The 11034-nt window shown below is 35.9% G+C and overlaps 1 protein-coding gene across 1 annotated transcript; it reads left to right on the top strand.

Moving 5' to 3' along the window:
- Positions 7112-10364, top strand: LOC104711089 (uncharacterized protein At1g24485-like). Its single transcript, XM_010427763.1, has 6 exons — positions 7112-7185; positions 7324-7834; positions 8812-9341; positions 9562-9609; positions 9846-10013; positions 10104-10364. The coding sequence occupies exons 1-6, from the start codon at positions 7122-7124 to the stop codon at positions 10271-10273; spliced, it is 1491 nt and encodes a 496-aa protein (XP_010426065.1). The 5' UTR covers positions 7112-7121; the 3' UTR covers positions 10274-10364.

Raw genomic sequence — 11034 nt, 5'->3', positions numbered from 1 at the left:
CTGAAATCACTCAAAAGCACATGAGACTGAGACGAAACTGCGAATTTAGCTGAACTCATTTTGAAGCTTTGGTAATCGAAAGGATTGAAATGGAGACGAACCCAATGACGACCAGGAGAAACAGAGAATTTGTAAGTAGAGACTCCGGTGAAGACTCTTGCCGTCTGGTAAACGTCTGAGCCTTGGCCAGCGAGGATCTCTTTGGGAGAAGTAAGCAAGTTGGAAGAGAGCTTATCAGACATGAAGACTCGGCTCATTAAGGTTCCATTGCTTGGTGAGCCACAGTTGATTAGGTAATTGTCTTGAGGTTTGAATCCATGGCAGATGCAAATCAAGATCGAAATCAAGATGAAAGTTCCAAACTTTTCAATGCCCATTTTGATTAAACAGAGAAATTAAACCTGAGAATGGAACAGATCCGGAAGAAAGAAATCACGAAATTAGGGTTTTGTATTTGTTATATGAAGTTGGAAACAAAGTAAAGATGGAAACTTTCTAAGATCAAGAAAAGACCAAACTACAGAAAAAGTGAGAGAAACAATAAATTTTATTTACCTTTAAGACAAGAAATCTAGTAGAAGTAACGGTCCCATGAAAGACTGATCAAGGTAATGAATAGATCAAGAAACTGAAAATAAAAATTCAGATTTTGAGTGTTGGGGTTTAGGTTTGGGTTTGGGTTTGGTTTGAATAAAATATAGCAAAAACTCTACTCATAAAAAGAGAATAGTTTACAGCAAAGACCAGACTGGTTACAGGNGGCCAGCGAGGATCTCTTTGGGAGAAGTAAGCAAGTTGGAAGAGAGCTTATCAGACATGAAGACTCGGCTCATTAAGGTTCCATTGCTTGGTGAGCCACAGTTGATTAGGTAATTGTCTTGAGGTTTGAATCCATGGCAGATGCAAATCAAGATCGAAATCAAGATGAAAGTTCCAAACTTTTCAATGCCCATTTTGATTAAACAGAGAAATTAAACCTGAGAATGGAACAGATCCGGAAGAAAGAAATCACGAAATTAGGGTTTTGTATTTGTTATATGAAGTTGGAAACAAAGTAAAGATGGAAACTTTCTAAGATCAAGAAAAGACCAAACTACAGAAAAAGTGAGAGAAACAATAAATTTTATTTACCTTTAAGACAAGAAATCTAGTAGAAGTAACGGTCCCATGAAAGACTGATCAAGGTAATGAATAGATCAAGAAACTGAAAATAAAAATTCAGATTTTGAGTGTTGGGGTTTAGGTTTGGGTTTGGGTTTGGTTTGAATAAAATATAGCAAAAACTCTACTCATAAAAAGAGAATAGTTTACAGCAAAGACCAGACTGGTTACAGGATATTTTTGATTCTTTGTGTACTCTGCAAAATATGAACTCAGGACTATGAGAAGAACAGAGAGAAGGAGAAGAAAGAAGATGAAAGAAAAAAAATCGAATTTTTCTTTTTTTTCTTTTTTTGACTTTTTTTTTCTCTTTCTAATGGCTAAGGAAGGAAGAGAAAATAAGGAATTTTGAGAAAATGATTAGAAACGTAAATTATTCGTCGCATTTATTATGTCAAATGCATAAAGCTGTTTTTTATTTGTGGTCGAAAATAGTAAAATACAAATTTTTTATTAATTGAAAATGGTTAGATATTTGTTTTTTATTTTATTTCAGGTGCTTTGGCTATGGTGGTGGTTTACAACAAAGTCTTGTTTGTTATTTTTTTTTTTGTGTGAAGATATTTTTAAAACTTCCGACAATATCGATGAAGAGATCACTTGAATTCATGGAAACCTTTTTTGGGTTGTGTTCACTTTTGCATAGTGAATTAAATTCTTGTCGATCTATATTTTTATAGTATTTGTTTTACCTTATTAGTAGAATATAACAATATTACTAATTAGGTCTTTAATCTTTAGAAATCTTGGTCTTTTTGTATTTATGCATATCTTTTTGGGTTTGTAAGATTTTAAGAGAATGACAACATTTTAGTTTAACCACTCCATTATATATAAACCATATGGGACATGACACATGTTATCAATTAATTAATAGGAAAATAACAAGATCCCACTAATGCACCTTGTGACATTATTCTTAAATAGAATTATTACTCAACAAGACACCGCAACCAAATATATTAATATTGTTTTTAGTGGCTGGCAAAAATTGATAGATGCAATAGTGAAGTTTGAGAAATGATTTTCGTTTTTTTTTGGATTAAATAAGTAAACCAAGATTGGTGGAAGCCCATAGCATAGTAGTTGTTAGACCACGTCTATGTACATGGTTTTATCTTAGTCTTCCTCACATCTAACTAAAGCATGAATGTTAAAAATGAAAGGTTTCTACTTTATAGCTTTTTTATAGGTTGGGTTTGTCGGCAGATTTGACTGTTTTCTCCTTTTTTAACTGAAGATAGAGTAAAGGTGATTATACTTTGGGCTTTCCATTTTATCGGTTTCAATAGACTGCGACCAATTTGGTATACAATTATATAGTATTCATCTAAGGGTCAAAAGACTCCAAACCACATGTTTGGTGGCCTATTTGATCTTCCACCCTGTTACAAGCTCGTCAATGAAACTTGGAATTATAACTAAAGTTATTGAGATGAAGAGCAGTTCTGTTCAGGAAAGACTAACACTTTTTATATTAAGCATATATATATAGAAAAAAATCAATCTATTGTTATTACTCAGATATAATATAATGTTATTATATATGTCATATAGTGTATATGTTTCTATCTTATGGTTGTATAGCGTGTGTAACGCTCCCGAACCGTCCTATGCCCCGGACAAGAACACGGACAGCCCGTGGAACGTCACGTATGGGAGATCGCATCCTGGTGGTCCGGCTGAGGGACGGAAGCTGCAGCTTCCCGACCAGTCCTCATGGACGCGACTCCGCCTGTGGCCGAGGTTCACTTAGGTTTTGCAATCCTCGCGGTTCTGGCGCGTTGTGTTGGCCCGGACAAGGCCAATGTATCGGATGCAACTTGCCATATTCCCCCCCCCCCAAAAAAAAACGATTATATTACTTTAATAAATTATTACATTGAAAAATAAGTTATCAAAGCAATATACATAGATAGTCGTATAATTCATAGAATACATCTTGGAAAATATAGGATTTTGCAAAAACAACACATGAAAATCAACCATATCCGGTACCCTAACGTTTGCTCCGGCTCTACACTCAAACTAAGCTCCCTGCACACAACAAGAATCTACATAATGAGTAATCAAAGATTACTCAGTCAGCCTGGGTACCCTTTTCCTAAACATGCATTCTACTTTTCCCCACCCCGACTACCCCAACAAGGAAGGATACAATCAAGACAAGCAATCAAAGCTACGCAACAGAAACGTTAGCGGAAGCAATAACAAACAACAAGCAAGAAGGTTAGATCAGACAAGACTTGACTTGATCAACCTAAACTTATCCCTCAACAGTAAGACGACTAAAGTAAGACAAGGGTTACTTGGATACTCTAGACTCTTTACTCCTACACAACAACAAAGACGACTAGAATATTACAAGGGTTACTTGAATACTCTAGACTCTTTTCACTTACAACAACAAAGACGACTAGAATACTACAGACTAGAATACTACAAGGGTTACTTGAATACTCTAGACTCTTTTCACCTAAGGGCCCTCGAAATCTGTTCCGTTCCACAACACTTCCCATGCTGAAACCACCCAGGTAACCAGCATGAGCCCCTTCAAGCTACTACGTCTAGTAGCGGTCATTCTAGTGGCCAACTAGACATGACTTTGCCCCGCGCGAGTGGTCATCGGGAACTCCACGCGAGACAACCAACTTTTCTTGGAACAGAAGATCGACTACTCTATCCTAGCTACGACTCGAGAAAAATAACCAATATAATTCAAGAGACTAGCTAAGACAAATACTACAACTCAAAGGTTAGTAAAACGCTAAGAGATTAGTACTACCACCCAAACAATTCAAGCAAGAAATCAAGCAAACAAGCAAGAAGCTCAAGCAAGAATTCAAGCAACAATCTACAAGCAGCGAGAAATAAAATTCAAGCAACCTAGATTGTTCTACATGCATGCAACTAATTTACCCGATTTTTAAGCAAGAATTTATTGCAATTAAAAATCCATTAGTTCTAACCAACATGCAAGTCCTTGGTCCAATTTTTAAGCAAGCCATATTGCTAAAAATGCATCAAGTTCATAATTTCATCATGAAAAATGTGCGGTTCACCTCCCTTCAATTCTCAACATGCATGGTGATCCCTAGCATAAATTCTATGTGCTTTTAAACAAGAATCTATCATGAATCCTACCATATTACGCATGCACATGTTAAACTAGTTCTAACATGAACCTAGTCTAAATGCATCAAGCAATAGATCCTAAGAACCATGCAGCACCCCACACAACTACCACAGAACTCACCACATGACTCACAGCGTTTTAGCAGATCGATTTCCGGACTTCACAGCACAGCGGATCAGACAACTCTCCTCCTTTGCGCCAACAGCGTCTCACCTCGACAACTTCTCACTTTTCTTCGACAGCACCTCCCTTTGCTTCGAGAGCGTCTCACTCTACTTTGAGAGAGAGCAAGACTTAGAGAATTTTAGTGTTTTCTTTTGAGCTAAGTGGTGAAAATAAGAAGGGTGGCCTTCCTTTTATAGGCGAAATGGACGGTGCAACTCGCCAATGTATGGCGTGCACTTGCTCGATCTCCCTTTTCTCTCCTTTGGCTAACACTTGACGCCCAAGCCTCCAAGAATCTTCTTCTTCTTTCTCCCACGATTTGGCAAAAAAAAGAGAAGATCTCTCTTGTCTCCCACCTTGTTCAATTTCATTGGCCAACACCTAGGAAAATAATGATTATGTCCTTCATTTGTGTTTTCAAAAACACAATGATTATCCTTTAGCTTTGCATGAGTTCCCATTGGCTGATTTGCTAAATAGGAATCTTCTTTGCGCCAGCCGACAACCTCCTTAAAATCTGGGTTGATGTCGGGTTCGTCCGTTGATCGTCCGGCTCGTCCGCAAAATATCGGTCCTCGACCGCAAACGCCTCGGTCCTTCCGTACACTCTCGGTACTTCGGCGTCTCATCCGCATTTCCTCGATCCGTACCATCCTTCTCGTCACGTCTTCTCTTTCTCGGTACTTCTCCGTTTCTCTCGGTATTTGTCCGACACTTCTCGGTACGTGTCTGACACTCTTCGGCACTTGTCCGACATTTCTCGGTACTTGTCCAACACTTCTTGGTACGTCCCGGCCTGTACTGCTCCCGACCCGCATACACAGTTCTCACATAGGTCGCCGATACCCGATCGGACACAGGGTCCCAATCATGCCTCCAGTCACTTCGGTCTTGGTTCGGCTATCCTTCGACTCGACGATTTTTCCTCGGACTTCCTCCGGTCGTTCTTCCTTATTTTCTCTCCTTCTTCTTTCTGAGTCTTTTCCGGGTTGTTTCTTCGGACTTTTTATGCCAGGATTTCTGCCCATAGTGAGGGTCATTACAGTGTGTTTAATACTTATCTTGGTTAAGCTGTAACGGCCTAACAGGTAAAGTTGAATACTCATAACCTTGTTATGGCATTAGAATTAGATCACCTACACAAAGACTAAACATGAGTTTAGCTGGGAACATGACATAAACGACAGTAGTGATAATAAAAATCTGGCAATTTCACCGTTTCTCGGTTATACGCATGCATTTGATGGAATATGAAGCATCATAATGATGGTGCATGCAACTAAACGGCGAGTTATGAAAACTTGACGAAGTATGTGTGAAATGCCTTGTGGTTGAGATTGAACAGTGGGAGGTTCGTAAACTCCATCATTGTGGCATGAATCATGAATAGTATGCGTATATATCATTACTCAATGCCCATCGACCACCATATGTTTTGTTGAAGAGACGACCATGTCGTGTGGGATCATTTGAAAGTTTTTTTATGGACCACATTTGGAGCATTACGTAAAGCCATTTCGTTAATTTATAGACTTTTATGACCACTAAATACTAGTTCTCCGTAACTATTATGTATACATTCCCATATATTTTTTGTTTATTAAAATTTTTTGAGGTTTGTTTAATTTATATACCTTTATGAGCACTAATTAAACTAGTTATCGGCTTATCGCTTACTACTATTATGCATGTTACTCACTAAAGAAATTTTTAATTTTTAATTCTAAGTAACTGAACCATTATACCGATAGATCAGGATAGGCAGGGAAAATTAAAGTCTCGATCGAGTTCTATGTTCAGAGTCTCTCGAGACATTCTCCTAATATAACTATTTATATCTTAGTCGACGTTCGAAGCCCTACACCAATTTCAGCCTATGATTACGACTAATATTGATATTGTACAGACGTATTTACGTATATATCAATTATAAATCGAATGAACCTGATATAAAAAAACAACAACAAGAACAAAATATTGGATGAATGTGAGCTGTTTACTTTCAAAGTTTCTGTTAATGGGCCCATAACAATACAAACTCTTTTTTACCAAAAAAAAAAAACAATACAAACTCACAAAATATCCACTCTACACGGAGTCAACCCCAAAATATTAGACTAAATTCACTCAATCAGATAAGTTGGACCAAACTGATCAAGTGTGAAATTATTTCTTCACAAACTCAAGTTTGAATTCATTTGATACTCTCGTTTTTTTTCTCTTTGCCATTTATTGCTGTTTAAAAAAAACAAAATCAATTCTCCGACAAATTAGTAATCACTTGTACCTTTCCGAAAATGTATGAATTTAAATAGCTAAACAGTATAATTAAAGAGAAATACCCTAAAAATCAAAATGTTTTTCAACTGAAAGCGACTAAAGTGAATTTTAATTAGAGCACCCGTAAATCAATAATTGTAAAGGTCAATGACCTTCTTCGTTTCCTGACCTCATAATCATAGGATGATAAAACCAAAATTTCAGAAATCATATTGTCCATTTAGTCGTAGTCAACTATAAACACATTATGCGAATAAACGCGTATAATAATATCACAATACGTCAATACGTTAAGTCAACCATATATATAAATATGCAATTATAAATGATATATATAGATGCATTCGTGTATTAATCTAAGTAGCTCACATTTCATATCATGGCTGCGCTTCTTCTTCTCACTCTCCTCTCTCTGACCACCATAACATTTTCTCTCGCAGAGAGTACGTAACAACACTCATCTCTCCATGCATTAATCTTCGTTGTTATCTTAATTCTTAAACTAAAGATCTTATTTGATTGTTTTTGGTCTCTAATCGTTTTTTCTTTTCTTTTCTTATCTCTGCATTAATTATCATTAGATATAAGCATCGACTGTGGAGCTTCAGTTTCCTACGTAGACGCTGACAATGTAACATGGCTCGGAGACAAAGGCTTCGTCACCACGGGTGAGTCGTTCCAGATTCCGGGTAACCTTACAGAGCCGATCAACAACCTCAGATACTTCTCTTCCGGTCAAACCAATTGCTACACCAACATTCCAGCGACGAAAGGCGGGAAAACCCTCGTGAGAACGCTGTTTTACTACGGGAACTACGACAAGAAGTCGTCCCCACCGTCGTTTAACGTTGTTTACGATGGGAAACACCTTGACAATGTTTTTACTGATTCACTGTTTGTCTCGGAGGTGATATATGCTCCGGCGAGTGAGAATATCAGGGTTTGCCTAATCCGTACGTCGCCTTCGGATGATCCTTTTATATCATCTATTGAAGTTTATAGTTTGGACGTTGGGATGTATGACGATCTTGGTCCTGAAGAAGGTCTCATTCTCCGACAAAGATATGCGTATGGTGCCAAAGAGCTTATAGGGTAATCCAGTTAACACTTAACACTAACTAATTCATACTAAGTTAAATCTGTTTATTGACATTTTAAAAAAATTTAAAACGAAAATTTAATTTTGTTTGTTTTATTTAAAGTGGTCTAACATTTTTTGTGTGATACTTTTGAGGATTTTTTGAATTTAATTTATGTTTATTTATATATTAAGTTTTTAACTGCAGTATATGAATTATATTAAAAAAAAAATCATTCACATTCTCATTTGACTTATAAGCCCTGCAGATCTTTTATACTAAACTAGGTAATAACCCGTGCTGTTGCACGGAATTAAATTTTTGTTTGAGTTATTATATTTGTAAATATATTTAGTTACTATAACATTTAAACTTATATTTGTTTGAATTCATCAAGTTTATGAAAGTTTAAAATAGTAAACGTTTCACCATAAACTTTAGATTGACATGATGGTGGATCTGGATAGAATGTGAACCGAATTAGTGATTGTTAGATTTTATCAAAATCTTGAACTATCAAATCAGACAAAAATCGCAAAAAAACTAAAATTACGTGAACAGGATAACTTAAATTAAATTCTTAACCCGGTCAAACCCGTCCGCTAAGCCATCCCACAACATGTTTAAATATTTAAAGCCGCAAAATGTCTTTGCATCCGTCCCGCTTGAATTTGTGAGATCCACGTGGATTACACATGTATTTCAATAAATTATTTTTCTAATATATAAAATATATTTAAAGTTTAAACTTAATTAATATTAATAAAGTGATGTGATAAATTTTTTAAGAATAACACATTTTTTTTAAATTTTAAAAACACAATAACATATAGCTGTAAATAATAAATATAAATGAGGTTAAATAGCTAAATGTGTCTCGAGCTCTCTAGCAGCGACACATCAGCTTTTTTAAAAGTGTGCTTCTCTATTAATATATAGGAGATTGAGTTTTCTTCCTTTTGTTGGTTTCTTGCAAATATATTATTGTAGCTACCCTTTTGACCCGTACGGTAGGCTATGGTTCCAGTCAAGGTCCAACGACCCAACTATCAGCGAATTAACGACCTCAGCCCCATCCATCGACAATTCTGGTGCGTCAAACAAGCCGCCCGAGATTGTAATGTCAAAGGCTCTGTCAGCAGCCAGCTTAATTCTATCAGACGACACCCTACCCTTAGCGGGCTTACCGGTTTACTTGGCTCTATACTTCTCGGAGCCTCAGAATCTAGGTCGGACTCAAACACGGTCGTTCAACATTTTCTTAGATACCAAGGAAGTGGAGTCAGGTCCCATCGTGCCGGTGTTCGGGAAAGTGACTCAAGTTGTTGTAAGAGATGTGGTGGCCACGTCAGTTTCCCAAGTGGTCCTTCAGTCTACGGATGACTCTACTTTGCCTCCTATTATCAATGCTTTGGAGCTATATTCGATAAGTTATGGCCAAGACGGTGGCGATAATGGAGGAGGAGAAAGCGGCAGTGGTGGTGGAGGAGAAAGCGGCGATAGCAGTGATAATTCGGAAGGTAAGTTTACTTTCTGACTTATAGATTATAGATATATCTAGCCATTGAAGCCTACCAGATATTATAAACTTTTGAAATAAATAACTAAACTTTGAACATGAAGATCTTGGCATTATCAATGTATATGTTTGGACTATGGTTTTATGGAATGAAACGAGACATGAAAATTTACTGTATATTTTTTTTAATTAAATACTACAATGTTGTTATTTGATTACAGTTATAGGTTCTGGAGGAACGGAAACACGAACAAACAATGCAGTGGGAGGTTTGTACTCGCGAACTATATCCATTTTTATTTGATGGTTATTTTTAATTGATTGGTTCAATATATTTCGATGAAAGATTATACTAACTACCTAGATGATTAAATTGACACTATCACTATTAATCAGACATTTAAATAGATATTATCCCTTTTGTTTCGTTTGCAGTGATTTTGAATATAAAATAATTGTTCGTTAGTAAAAACCATTTTGACTCCTTTGCATGACGACGTTTTAGGTGGGACATACAAAGTTAGACGCAAGAAGAAAAACAAATTACCACTCATTCTTGGCCTTACGTTCGCCTCCGTGTTTGTGGCTCTCTCGTCAGCGTTTGCGGCTATTTTCTTAAGAAAACGTACACACGCTAAGCCACAGTCCAACACGCTACCAACCACGTCCCGAGGTACATAATCTTGATGCAAAAAATTTATGCATATTTATCTATTGTATTTGACCACGTAAGTATATTTTTGGGGTTGTCTTATTTCTTAAGGGCCTGGGAAAGTGAAAGGGATATCACCTTTAGTTGGACAGGAATTGGCGAGCGATGCAAGCCACCCAGGATATGATGATCCGGGTATGTATGATATCGATGAGCTAATTGGCGTAAACGATTCATATGTCGTTCATCAAGATGATCATCATCGACATGGACCAGCTTAGTCGCTGACGACCTGGAATGATACTTAAAATTTTAAATCTGTCGATGCTAAATTGTCACGTGAATATCTCAATTCCAAAAAAAAAAAAAAAACTGTAGTCAAAAATATATAGCTACTTAAATATTTTTTTTAGCGTTTTCAATTTAAATGTTGAATTTGAAATCTTGCATCCCCTCCTCGTCAATCTTTTGATCATTATATGACAAGTACATGTATACAAGTACATATGTACATCCCCTATATATTAATAGAGAAGCATTCTCAATAAAATGCTGATGTGTCGTTGTTAGAGATCTCAAGACACCAATGAAATTATTGCTCTCATTTTTATGGATATTTACACATAATTGCTATTGAATGATCAAGAAATATTCCTTTACAATTAATTAAAAAATCAAACATTTCAATTTTAAAATTTATTTTAATCATTTTTATAATATAATTAATTATTAAAATATAAAATCATTAGATCTAAAACATTTTCAAAACCGGAACTTATTCACCTATTAAAATAAAATTGATTACTATTCAGATATTTAAAATTTCCAAAATAAAATTATCACAATAATCATTATTATAGGGAATTGACTTATTTAATACCATTGGTATAATATTTCCTGGGTGGAACATATTCTTACACAAAATAAAAGAAACTTTTTAAAAAATAAAAAATCTTGCATAGATTGAAGAAAGAGCGGGTTATACATATATTTAGTTGATACATAATAGTTTGATCTAAACATATTCTCACGGGTTATATAT

Source organism: Camelina sativa, chromosome 9 (genome assembly GCF_000633955.1).
Source record: "Camelina sativa cultivar DH55 chromosome 9, Cs, whole genome shotgun sequence".
In the NCBI taxonomy this organism is placed as follows: Eukaryota; Viridiplantae; Streptophyta; class Magnoliopsida; order Brassicales; family Brassicaceae; genus Camelina; species Camelina sativa.
The sequence above is the reverse complement of the archived record's forward strand: the minus strand, read 5'-3'. Positions and strand labels throughout refer to the sequence as shown.

What these genes read in the sequence shown, in the direction of transcription:
- LOC104711089 (XM_010427763.1), top strand. Translation starts at nt 7,122, where the DNA reads ATGGCTGCGCTTCTTCTTCTCACTCTCCTCTCTCTGACCACCATAACA. An exon ending in GGTGCCAAAGAGCTTATAGG is followed by an intron (nt 7,835 to 8,811) that starts GTAATCCAGTTA and finishes ATATTATTGTAG; the next exon opens with CTACCCTTTTGACCCGTACG. An exon ending in AACAAACAATGCAGTGGGAG is followed by an intron (nt 9,610 to 9,845) that starts GTTTGTACTCGC and finishes ACGACGTTTTAG; the next exon opens with GTGGGACATACAAAGTTAGA.